At 46.8% G+C, this 13,631-nt stretch overlaps 1 protein-coding gene across 1 annotated transcript in view; it reads right to left on the reverse strand.

Annotated features, from left to right (window-relative positions):
- Window positions 1-13,631, reverse strand: part of KAT6B (lysine acetyltransferase 6B) — a 67,174-nt gene that overhangs the window by 46,123 nt on the left and 7,420 nt on the right. The window contains 2 exon segments of the mRNA XM_083364152.1: window positions 218-333; window positions 3,686-3,794. Coding sequence (XP_083220278.1) covers window positions 218-333; window positions 3,686-3,794 — 225 coding nt within the window.

The raw sequence follows: 13,631 nt of genomic DNA on the forward strand, positions 1-13,631 counted from the left end.
ATTTGTCTCTGGTGCATTAAATATTTAGATAAATATGTAATGATATTTAACAATTTTATTATAAATTAACACTGGGGGCAGTCCTGATAATAGTTATAGGGAAGGTGATATATAAATATCTGAAATACAATTAGTATGCATTCCAATACGAGTAGAAAATACTGGCATTTATGTATTAGTCCCATATGAGCCAAATGGGATATAAAATTTTACTTACTGCATTTTTGCCTTGGATTCTGCAGGCGCTGCACGTCTTGCACTCGATACACTGCCATCTTAAGGCCTTCACGTTCGTTGTTAACTCCAAACAAAATTTAAGACAGGATGGGTGTCCTATTAAACAACCAAGAAGTACAACATTTATTTTAAGCGTTCTGTTGCAATAGAAACAATGGTTCAGGAAGTTCTCAACTTACAACGGTAGCGGAATTGTGGTTGTTAAGCCATCGAGGCTGCCTCGTGTGACTGGACCTGATTTTTTTTGTTGTTTCGTTTTACATTTTTTTCTAGTGATCACTAAGCAAAAACCTCGATTGTTAAGCTAATCAATTATCAATGGACTTCAACTCCCAGGGCTCCTGAGCCAGGCAGGCTCAGTCGAAGTCCACAGGTGGTAACGTGGGCACAGCTGCTGAACCCTGCTCCAGGGGAATAAAAGAATAAAAACCACATCCCCCCTACGTCTTGCCTGGCAATCCCATCCCCAGATCTAAATGTCCAGTGCAACAAGAAGAAGAAAATAACTGGACACGGGGAGGGGGGCAAATCCTATTAACTACAGTAGATATAATGTACTTGATTACTTCTAAATTAAATCTTTATTTCTTAGGAGGCTACCTGAAAGAATATGCAAACCCCCCTGCCTTAACCAACGCACAGAAGACACAAGGCATGGCTTCTCTTCGCAAACCTTTCGTTTTTAGATAGTTGAGGCCTTAAAAAACAGGGACATCTGCTCTGCCGCCAGAGACTTAGCCGTATAATGCAAGTGAACTACTGGATGCCAGATGTAGGGTTGAGCTGTCACATCTGTATCCTGCCCTCCTGGACTACCTGGGCCTTTGATCTCATCCAGCATAGCTTTTCTTACATTTTACAGGCCTGCATCCCTCGTGAAACAGATGCAGCCGTAAAAAGATAAAAGTATATTTTACAGAAGTTCATCTGTGAAGCACATGAACTTTGACAAATCAAAGTCCTATAAGAAAATACACGCAAAATAAAATTAGTCATTTCTACTGGTACATTAGTGAGGGTCCCTTCTTAGATGCATTTTGAGAACGACACTACGCAGTATTTCTTTCACACTCAGCAGCGCTTATTTCATACTTTCCTCTGTCGATTGCCTAGTAATTAGAGCTGGGCATACTTCAAAAATGATCGGGACGCTACATTTCACCACCTGAGAGTCAGTGATTTTCCGAAACAGCCACCTCTGGTTTCAAGGTTCTGCGTGAACCCGGGAAAAACTGTGTCTACTCTTAACACATTCAAGTCAGAGCTGCTTTAGTGAGTGAAGGGGTTGCGTTTGTGTTCCCCTGCCTTCTAAATCACTCGTTCCAAACAGAAGCACCCACGGGTGTCAAGATGAAACCCCACCCCATTTTAATATCCAGTGATCCAACACCGAAAAAGGGCCAAAACCTTTAATTGCACGGTGACAGATGTCATCCTGACTTTTGGTTGAGTACTCTGCTTTTAAATCATTTTTAAAGCTTGTGCAGCCCTCCAAACCGTCACAATCACATTTCTGAAAACACTTTCTGTTCTGTTTAACCCATTTCATAATTTGCACCAAGGCATCCTTGGTATGAGAGTGAGGAAGACTAAGTATGGGTGCTGCTCATTATGAATGGACAACGGGTTTGCCCTCTTTCGTACCCTCTGGGTAAAAATTCTAGCTGGAGGCTCTTTGCCAGAGGTCTTCAAACCTGGCCCTTTTATGGCTCGTGGACTTCAACTCCCAGAATTCCTCAGCCAGGCACCCGTGTTTGAAGACCCCTGCTCTTTGCCCTCCCTCACGGCAAGATTCACAGAGCCAAAGAAGCCGCTTCCTGTTGTGTCCCTCAATCAATCCCCATTCAGGTTATGGAGCCTGTCCGTCTCCTAGAGGAGAAAAAATGCACTCAGTATAGAACAGAACTAGCATCTATTTTCCCCAACATTTCCTTGACTCCTGTCGCAAGCTCTGGATTTGGTTATGGAAAACATTAAGAAAAAAATGTCGATTCTTCTCTTTCCCTTTGATTTTTTTTTTATTTTCCATCATGATCTAGAGACCGTGGTCTGTTCTACTTCTTTATACTGGGTGGTTTTCAAAGAAATCTTCCGCTGGACGAACTTCAGATTAAAAACAAAAGGGGAAAAGAGGCAAGAGGAAAGTTATCATAAAACGTATAGGGAACGGTTGCTGGAATTGGGTATGTGTAGTTTAATGAAGAGAAGAGTGAGGGGTGACATGATAGCAGCCTTCCAGTATCTCAGGGGTTGCCCCAAAGAAGAGGGAGTCAAGCTATTCTCCAAAGCGCCTGAAGGCAGGACAAGAAGCAACGGATGGAAACTGGTCAAGGAGAGAAGCAACCTAGAACTAAGGAGAAACTTCCTGACGGTTAGAACAATTAACCAGGGGAACAACCTGCCTTCAGAGGTGGTGAATGCTCCAACCCTGGAGGATTTCAAGAAGAGACTGGCCAGCCACTTGTCTGAAATGGTATAGGGTTTCCTGCCTGAGCAGGGGGTTGGACTAGATGACCTCCCAGGTCCCTTTCAACTTATTATTGTTATAAATGGAATGGGTAAAACAAGAGAAATGTTTAATTAAGAAATGACGGGGGGGGGGGAAATGGAGCTCGCTGAAGCAGTGATCAAAAAGGACCTGAAGTCAGTGCAGAAGTGAATCACGTAACCACCGCCGAGACAGGAGCTCAAATAAAGATTCCTAAAGCCAGCTGCAAAGGCATGCAGACTTCCTTGCATGATCCACTATGAGTAAAATATATCCCATAACCAATGGAAAAATAGTTCAGTTTCCCAGGGTGCTCTGTCTGAGATTTCAAGATAACAGGGGTTAAGAATCAGTGGATTCAGCCAAAATGGACTTTATCCGATCGAGCACTGTATGTTGTGGCTTAAACAAAGACAAGAAGTTTCTTATTACACGATCTGGGTTACTTGTCTGCTGGGCGAAAAAAAATGTCTGGGTCGTGTCTAACTAGCCTGCTGGACTTCTGTCAGTATCCCAAGCGACTTCCTTTCGATTTTCTTCTTCTACTACCCCCCTTTCTCTCTCTCTCTCTTCTCTTTCCATTGCAGCTCCAGTAATGGCTGTGAACACAGAATCTCTCTCCCTCAAAAACGACGCTCTTGCTGAATCTGATGAAATCCACAAAACAACCCATTTCTTAGCCTTTAACGCACCGCAAAGCGTCTACCCTATTCAGCCCACCCAGCTCACTCCACTGCTTGTCTCAGGTAGATGACATACTCAACCTTTTATTTTTAAAGGACTAAAACGGACAGCAGGCATTCCAGAATGCTACCTCTGGGTGGAAGGAACCTCGGAGGGAATCCCACTCGCTTGCGCCCTCCTGGGAACGGAGTTCTCCATCCATCCATTAGGGGCATCTTGGCAGGACCCTCAATTTGCAAATATAAAGATGTGCCTCGGCCAGACCGACTGACTTACCGCTGCTACCGCAGTCAGCGCAGGAGAGCAGTTCCTCCGGCTTCTTCTCACGGTTTGACTCTTTTGTCCCCAAACAGAAGCTACATATGGGAATGGGATCAGCCCGGGGCTATGGAAAGAAGGGTGAGATTAATTTCTCTTCCAAAGAACTGTTCCCTTTTTTCTTGACCTCAGTGGATTAGGATTGCGGTTTGGATTCCTTCTTTATTGGCAGAAACAAACATTTTCTCTTTTATAATTTTGTAAGTTCAAAAACTTTAATTCTTGTTCCCAGGATGTTATTCATTCCTAACAACTAGGAATAAATTTGGCCCAAATTTAGAATTATTCTTCGTATCATTCTAGACCAGGGGTGGGATTCAAATACGGGAACAACCGGTTCTCCGTGTGGATGCCGCTTCCGGAAGTCCATTCTGGGCCTGGGCCACAAAAAATTAGCCACCGGTTCTGCCGAAGTGGTGCGAACCGGCTGAATCCCACCACTGATCTAGACCTCATAGGTACGTATTAGGAAATAGGAATTAAGTGTTTCCAGCATAGGAAAGGGAAGTATCCTAGATGCACGAAAAACCAGCTCCTCTCCTCTGCAGCTGAAAGAGGAAACCTTCATCGTTATCAAGAGATACAGACGAAACACGGTAACTTCCAGCCCTCCCAGGCTCACTGGGACAGCTACGTGTGTTAACACTGGAGGGTGCATAATTCACAAGTCAGCATACACTTACCTGGGAGTAAATCTTATTATAATCATTGGAGTTGACACATATTCCTGAAATTAGCTCCAAGTTGCGTTTGGGAACAGGAGGAATTTTAAACATTTAGGCTTTGCAATATGTTTGAATTGTATGAAATCCACATTCAAATTGTGCAGATACATTTAATTTTTCAGTTCAACTTTTTTATATATACAGAATTCCGCCCTGAGTCTTCGGAGAAGGGCGGGATATAAATGGAATTAAAAAAAAATTGTCCCTTTCTTTCACATACTCACATAGTCTCTAAAGTTTTATAAAGGGGTATGTAACTTCCTTGTCCAGGTCAACGAAGATGCCTCAGTAAGACAGATAGTTGTTACCAATAGTACTTCCACTGACACTTCAGCCGTAATCAATTACAACTATTTAAACAAGGTTGAGCACTCAGCATTTAATCTGAGGTATTCTTAAATATAATACTGTTGGGTCACCTTAAAACAAGCCAGCGGAGGCCTGGAGCCCGTTTAATATTTAAACAGAGTCATTCACATCTGTTTTCATCCGAGAGCAAAGTTATTGTACATCACTTGAAGCAGCTCATTAATATACTCTCTGCATCTTTCAGAGGCTGTAGGAATTGCAAAGCTTTTAGAAGCATCTGTCATAAACTCTAAACAGCGCAGCTAGACGTGTATACTTCTTTTCTTTATTAGCTCGTCAAATAATCAACCTTATTTAATCTAAGCAAAAAGAATGGAACTTTAAATGAAAATAACCAATTACTTTTGATATCAGCTTTTCATCATTCGACTCATCTCTTTAGGTGGCTCACTTGATGGCAAGTGTTCCAAAAAAGTATTATCCACTCATAATTAAACTGAACAGCTGTCATGTTCAATTACAAATCTGTAGAGTTTTCTCCTTTAACTTGAAATACGTAGTTTTTAATTGAAGTTTGATCAAATATTTGAACAGCAGGCATTTTAATGATTCTCTCACTGCATTAATGAAGAAGGCAAACTATACAACCGCCATGTACCATCGTATAAATAATAATGATCTTATTTGCACAAAGCTACTTAGGTTTATTCTTAATGTGTTATTAGCACTCATAATCAAAGCAACAAAGATAAAATAAAAATAGTAAAAATAGTAAACCAATCTGGGGGTATAAAGTCCAGGTACCGTATATGTCCGCATGCAATCAGATTATTGATTGATCGTAAACTAAGCGGGATCAAACCTCATTAAGACCTAAACGGGAGACTACTTGGAACTGCAATGTCCCCATTCCCTCTGAGAGACGTCTTCCTTGTTAGCTGTTTTTTAATTAAAACACTGAACATGCACTGTGTTTACGACATTATGAAATGTCATACACAAATGTGTAGTATATAATTGTGAGCAACTGCCCACTCTCAACCATCCTTGCCCACTCTCTCCCCACAGGACATGACGGGCCTGGGTGCAAGCCACGGTGGCAGAGTGGCTTGGCCTTACACCTGCAACCCCATAGAGGTGGGAGCTCTATGGGGTATGCTTCACCCAGAGTACGTTCTGGACCACCTCCGGAAGCAGAGACACAACCCATCGTGAGAGGATAAGGAGTGGCCTGCTTCTGGGGTTCGCCCGGCCAAGTGGCAGTGGCAGGGTGACGATCCAGAAACCCACCTACCCGACTCGACCCTCCTGCAAATTCACCATCCAGGGGACTGCCTTCCCGGAACCCCTTGTGACTATGCTCCTTCAATACTCCATCACAGTACTGCACGCCCTCAGGGGTTCCCCCCTCTCCTGGGTGCGACCCGCCTGCACTACATCCAATCTCGATGATGGGCCCGACCACTGGGCCTCTGAGAGATGGCCGGGCAGGGTCAGGGGCCTCCAGCATAAGCCCAACAAGAGGCCCCTGATTAAGTTCTTAGTTAAGTTTTTTGTGGGGTTAGGGAGGGGGGTGGGAGAAGACTATGGTTGCTCGGGAAAGGCATGCCTTCCAGCCACCATAACGCAGGCCAGGCCTACGACCATTCGCGACGGTGTAAAACGAGGACCAGTCGCCGATAATACCCAGTGGCGTACTGACAAACAGCCCATTCCCAGGATGGTGGGGAACGGCAGAAGGTGCACAGACAGAGGGCCGTATCGTCACCGGGAGTGTCATCTCCGCTCTGTACAAGCGGTGAGACGCTCCGACCCTCTGTACTTCCCCGGAGGACCCGGGAGCGAAGGTGTGCAGCCTCCTATGCTAAGGCTGGTCTACCTGAATGCCAGGTCCGTAGCTAACAAAGCTCACCTCGTTCGTGACCTAGTGGAGAGCGAGCATGCGGACCTGGCTTGCATCACAGAAACCTGGCTGGGCCCAGAGGGTGGTGTCCCTCTGGTTGACCTCTGCCCGCCAGGTTTCCAGGTGCTGCACCAGCCTCGGACCCATGGGAGGGGCGGGGGAGTGGCAGTTATCATCAGGGAATCCCTTAGCCCGCGAGAGACCACCGTCCCTCAGATGGTCGGGTGTGAGTCTCTCCTACTGAGATACGGCCCAGGGGCACAGTTGGGCCTGCTGCTGGCGTACCTACCACCTAATCGTGCAGCGGCGGCCCTGCCCAAGCTACTCGATGTCCTCTCAGGGTTGGTGGTACAATTCCCAGAACTCATGGTCTTGGGCGACTTTAACCTACCGTCCCTGGGAGGATCGTCCGAACTGGCTCGGGAGTTCATGGCTTCCATGGCGGCCATGGACCTGTCGCAAATAATTTCTGGACCGACTCATGAGAGAGGCCACACCCCAGACTTGGTGTTCTTGTCTGGACGGTGGCGTGATGATATCGGTGGGGGTGCCACGACTGTTATGCCCCTGTCATGGACCGATCACCACCTCCTGCGGCTAGACTTCCCCTTTGCCACCCCCCACCGTGGGTGCACGGTGCCAGCCAGATGGTACCGCCCTAGGCGCCTAATGGACCCTGATAAGTTCCAGGCAGCGCTTGGGGACACACATGCACTCCCTGCTCACAGCTCGGCGGATGCCTTAGTGGAAGCCTGGGAAAAGGCAGCCACGGAGGCTCTGGACCGAGTTGTACCCTTGCGGCCTCTGACCCGGCGCAGATCCCAGCGAGCCCCATGGTTCACCGTGGAGCTCCGGGAGATGAAGCGTCGGAGACGGGGCCTAGAGAGCCGTTGGAGATCCAGTCGATCCAAATCCGACCGATTGCGATTAAGAATCCTCACCAGGTCTTATCTCGCTGCGATAAGGGTGGCAAAATCCAACTACTTTTCCACCCTCATCGCGTCCGCAGATAATCGCCCGGCTGCCTTGTTCAGGGTGACTCGCTCCCTACTGAACCAAGAGGTGAGGGAGGAACCCTTGCAGGGTCGAGCCGAGGAATTCGGTCAATATCTGCTGGATAAAATTGCTCGGATTCGAACTGGCCTGGACTCCAACTGGGCTGAGCTGGAAGAACAAGTCATGGACAGTCTTGTCGACGTCATCTGGGAGGAATTTGATCCTGTGACTCCTAAGGAAGTGGACAGGATTATGAGGAGGTTGAGCGCCTCCACATGCTTACTGGACCCGTGCCCTTCCTGGCTGGCCTATGCAGCTCGAGAGGGGACACGAGGCTGGTTCCTGGCGGTCATCTCTGCTTCTCTGAGTGAGGGTCACTTCCCCACCGCCTTGAAGGAGGCGGTGGTGAGACCTCTCCTCAAGAAGCCCACCTTGGACCCATCCTCTTTGAATAACTTTCGTCCTGTCTCCAATCTTCGCTTCCTTGCGAAGGTTGTTGAGAGCGTGGTGGCGCACCAACTTCCTCAGATCCTGGATGAAGCGGTTTATCTAGACCCGTACCAATCGGGTTTCAGGCCGGGCTACAGCACGGAGACGGCATTGGTCGCTCTGATGAATGATCTCTGGAGAGCCCGGGACAGGGGCCATTCCTCTGTCCTAGTCTTATTAGACCTCTCGGCGGCTTTCGATACCATCGACCATGGTATCTTGCTGCGACGCCTCAGGGGACTGGGAGTGGGAGGCACGGTTCTGCGTTGGCTCTCCTCCTTTCTCCAGGGTCGCTCGCAGTCAGTGCTGGCAGGGGGACAGAGGTCGACCTCGAGGCCTCTCGCTTGTGGAGTCCCTCAGGGGTCGGTCCTCTCTCCTCTCCTGTTCAACATCTACATGAAACCGCTGGGTGAGATCATTCGCAGCTTTGGAGTAGGGTACCATCAGTATGCTGATGACACCCAGCTTTTCATCTCAACTCCAAACAACATCAGTGATGCCCTCGACGTGATGTCCCGCTGCCTGAAAGCGGTCCGGGAATGGATGGGGAGGAACAGGCTTCAACTGAACCCGGACAAGACTGAATGGCTGTACGTACCGGCAAGCCAGGATACTCAGAACATCCCATCCCTTAACATCGGGGACAAGTTACTACCCCCTGTTGATAGGGCCCGCAACCTGGGTGTCCTCCTAGACTCGCAGCTCTCCCTGGAAGATCACATAGGAGCTGTGACCAAGGGGGCCTTCTCCCGGGTTCGACTAGTTCGCCAACTACGGCCTTATCTGGACCTGGATGCCTTACGTACAGTCACCCATGCCCTTGTGACCTCTCGCCTAGACTACTGTAACGCTCTCTACATGGGGCTGCCCTTGAGATCCACTCGGAAGCTTCAACTGGTGCAAAGTGCAGTGGCACGGACACTCTTGGGAGCCTCCCGATACTCCCATATCACACCTCTCCTCCGTGCGCTGCACTGGCTTCCGGTTGCCTTCCGTGTGAAGTTCAAGGTGCTAACAATGACATACAAAGCCCTACATGGCATGGGTCCGGACTACCTACGGGAGCACCTTCTGCCAATGTCAGCACCCCACCGTCCTGTGCGCTCCCACAGAGAGGGCTTCCTCAGGGTGCCACCGCTCAAGGAATGTCGGCTGGTGGCCCCCAGGGGGAGGGCATTCTCAGTGGGTGCGCCAGCCCTCTGGAACTGCTTGCCAACCGAAATCTGGATGGCCCCCGACCTCCGCACCTTCCGGCGCGACTTAAAAACCTACCTGTTCCAGCAGTCCGGCCTGGCCTGATAGCTTTAATTGGGGTCCCAGTTTGTTTTTACTATTGTTTTTCACTATTGTTCAATCTGTATATCTACCTTACTCTGTACACCGCCCCGAGTCCCTCGGGAGAAGGGCGGTTTATAAAAACAAACAAACAAATAAATAAATAAATAAATAAATAAATAAATAAATAAATAAACCAGAAGCCCTTCAAACATTGTACTTGCATTATAAATTTGTGTTACCCAACTGCACAGAAGTTCCTTGAAAGTTTAATAACAACAGGTCGGCTGTCAAATCATCATCATCCGTGGAAGATAAATCAGCTTTGAAGGGGCGTTAAACAGAATAGACATAACCCAACTATTTAAATCATCAACTAAAAGCCATCATAAAAGAGGTCTAATAAATAACATACCTAAAAGAAATATCATTAAGACAATGAATATAAGAATGTGTCGTATCACTGGCTTGGACACTGCAGGAAATAGAGAAAAATTCTAAGGCAGATTTTAGCACGGCCTTTCCTGTCTAAGCCCATCTCTTTGTTTGTTCCAAAACAAACACGTATCTCAGGTACAATCCTTTACGTAAGGTTTTTCTACTTTCTCTGACCTTACAAATGTCATCTGTACAATTCTCCAACACGCGTTTGGCATTGTTCTTGTATGCTGCAGGAGCAACATTACTCCTCCACCGTTCTCCATTCAAACTGGAACAACGTAAATATTAGACTAATTCATTTCTATACCATTCTTCCTAAAGTGTTCGGGGGCTGGCTGGTCTTACGCTCATCCATTTCCCACTCAAAATCACATTTACATCTACCTGCCTCCTTCAGCGAAGACTGTTCCCTGAATTACTGCCTCTTTAGCTGCGAGGATTTTACGCACCTTCCAATAATTAATTCAATCATTGTCAGATATGTAACAGCTGCTCTTTTTATCTGCAGAGGGCAGAAGCTCTGGCAGGAGAGAAAAGTGGAACCAGCAATACAACATTTCATTCATTCATTCATTCATTCATTCATTCATTCATTCATTCATTCTGGACAGGGAAGCAATTAAGCAATTTCCTCTCCATGGAATTATGTGTAATTATGTAAATATTCCGCTCCATGTGGTTTTGGTCACCACACGTTGCAAAAAAAATGTTCAGACTTTGGAAAAAGTGCAGAGAAGATCAACTAAGAGGATCAAAGGCCTGGAGACAAAACCGTAGGAAGAACGGTTGCAGGATTTGGGAATGGCCAGTCTAGAGAAAAGAAGGACTAGCGGGGACATGATAGCAGGGTTCCAGTATTTCAGGGGATGCCACAAAGAAGGGGGGGTCAGCTTGTTCTCCAAAGTACCCGAAGGTAGGACAAAAAAATATGGGTGGAAACTAACCAAGGAGAGAAGCAACCTGGAACTAAGGAGGAACTTCTCCACAGTGAGGACAATTAACCAGAGGAACAGAAGTTGCCTCCAGAAATCGTGGGCGCTCCGTCACTGGAGGTCTTTAAGAAGAGGCTGGACAGTCTCCTGTCTGGAATGGCCTAGCGTCTCCTGCTCGAGCAGAGGGTTGGACTAGAAGACTGTTGTGATTCAGGGTCAGCCTGTGGGTTCGGCAGTTGGGTCGGATGACTCAGAGGAGGAGGAGGGGGGTGTTGGAGAGGTTGCTGAGGGGGTTGGAGAGCTTGCTGATGATAGCCCTCAGCCAGGCCCCTCCCATCTGGTCACGACGCAGACCCAGCTGTGTGAGCCTGACAGCGTGGATGAAGATGACCCACAGCTGGCCCTGTTCAAGGACGCCCGATGGAGGAGGCAGTCAATCAGGAGTAAACAGAGGAAGGCAATGGGGCACCTCGGAAGGAGGCAGAGAGAAGCCACGCCCTGAACTGTATAAAAGGGGAATGTGTGGGAGGGCTGGTTTGCCGAAGGCAACCGTTTGAATAGCTTCCGTTTCATGGTTCGTGTCTTGTTTTGCTCTGTTTTATGTTAATAAATTTGGCAGGCTTAGTTCCAGCCTCTTGCCTTCTTGTAAAAGGGGTTGTCCCTGCCTTTTCTGCAGGGCCGGTAGTAGGCTGGTACAGAACAAAGACCTTCAAGGTTCCTTCCATTGATTAATACACTATTACGTACAGGCCTATCAAAGATAATAACAGATGAAGCTACAACAAAAAGAACATCCGAAGACCTGCTGCCAATAGATGCTTATGGCACCAGAATTTTTTTAGTGGAATATTGCCATAAACACTCTGAGTCTAAGTTACGCTGGGTAAAATTAGGCACATGAAACCATCAAGCAAAGTTTATTCTGGACCATGCTGTCAGCTTTTGAACTGATGCTAGTTCTTACTCCAATCAGAATCAATTTCTGAAAGACATTTCCAATTCTGAACCTAGAGATTACTTCCCCCACACACACACAGATTTAGAATGAGGTCCTTGTTCTCTACATTCATTCATATGCAGGCTTATTTCTTTACCTGGCGTATGTCTTTTCAAAAATATCAGGGATTTCCACCGGAGAAAGAAGTGAGAAGTTTTTATAATAAGTGGGAGAATGCCCGCCCTTCACTTTCTTCTGATTATTTTTTAGGCATTTATCTTTCTATACTATGCAGAGATATTCAGTGAGATCAGAGAATCGTGAAATATTCTATTCAGCTAATGTGAGAATAATCTTGCTTCTCCAAGCAATCCACTGCGTTCCGTTATTCTTTGAAATAAATAATACACCATACAATCTGCATAATCTACATCATTGAGTATGAGTGAGTCTTGAGAAACCCTAACATGTTTCGCCCTGCAGCCAAGACAAGCTTGATTTTGAAAGCCCTGCACGATAATTGGATCTGAGCAACAAAATTACCGAGAGGAACACGCTGAGTGAGTGGTGGAAACCTCACAGCAATAGCTTTGGATGAAAAGCACCACTTACATTCAGGGCCAGAAATTAATACATTTAGCCCTTGTGATCACAATCTATATACGAACAGATGCATCAATTCTGCGTATCTGCCAGTGACGGCTAATTGCCATAACTAACTGATACAAGAGATTTTCTCAGTACATCCTTGCAGGAATTAAATTAGCCTAATTTAACACAGAGACACACACACACTTTATGTTTTAAAACGTGAATCAAAATCATGGGCTCCTTTATAGCGGTAGAACAATGAACGTTTGACAATGCATCCATCTTTTTTAAAATAAAAACAAAACAAAAAACAGAACGTTGCAAAATTATGTTCAGAAGAAGCAAATCACGTCTAGCCACGGATCTGTCACGTAGGAAGGAAAAAGGACAAAAGACCAGGATTGGTGGCTAGGTGGGGAGGGGGGGGAAGGTACATTTTAAGATACCAAGGTCTGAATAAATAATTGCTTTTAAAAAAGGAATAAATGATGGTCCTAAGTTTGAGAGAAATATAGCTGATAAGAAAGAAAAATACCAATGTTGCCTAAGAAGAGAGAGAGAGAAGAGAGCGCCCAAATAAAAGAGAAGAAGAAGGAGAAAACAACTAATGAAGAAAGCAGCAGCAGATGGTCCCACCCATCCAACGAAGTTGAAAAAGAGACCTGGAAGGCAGACCTCCCTCAGTGGTGGTACACTAACTAGCTGGGGAAATTTAAGGAGGAGGAGGAGGAGGAGGAGGAAGAAGAGGAAGAGGAAGAAGAGGAAGGAAGAAGGAGGAGAAGGAGAAGGAGGAGGAGGAGGAGGAGGAGGAGGAGGAGGAGGAGGAGGAGGAGGAGGAGGAGAAGGAGGAGGAGAAGGAGAAGGAGAAGGAGGAGGAGGAGAAGAAGAAGAAAAAGAAGAAGAAGAAGAAAGAAGAAGAAGAAGAAGAAGAAGAAGAAGAAGAAGAAGAAGAAGAGGAGGAGGAGGAAGAGGAAGAGGAGGAGGAGGAGGAGGAGGAGGAGGAGGAGAAGGAGAAGGAGGAGGAGAAGAGGAGGAGGAGGAGGAGGAGGAGAAGGAGAAGGAGGAGGAGGAGGAGGAGAAGAAGGAGAAGGAGGAGGAGGAGGAGGAGGAGGAGAAGAAGAAGAAAAAGAAGAAGAAGAAGAAGAGAAGAAGAAGAGGAGGAGGAGGAAGAGGAGGAGGAGGAGGAGGAGGAAGAAGGAAGAAGAAGAAGAGGAAGAGGAAGAAGGAGAAGGAGAAGGAGGAGGAGGAGGAGGGAGGAGAAGGAGGAGGAGAAGGAGGAGGAGGAGGAGAAGGAGGAGGAGGAGGA

Source organism: Vipera ursinii, assembly GCF_947247035.1.
Source record: "Vipera ursinii genome assembly, chromosome: 5".
Taxonomy (NCBI): Eukaryota; Metazoa; Chordata; class Lepidosauria; order Squamata; family Viperidae; genus Vipera; species Vipera ursinii.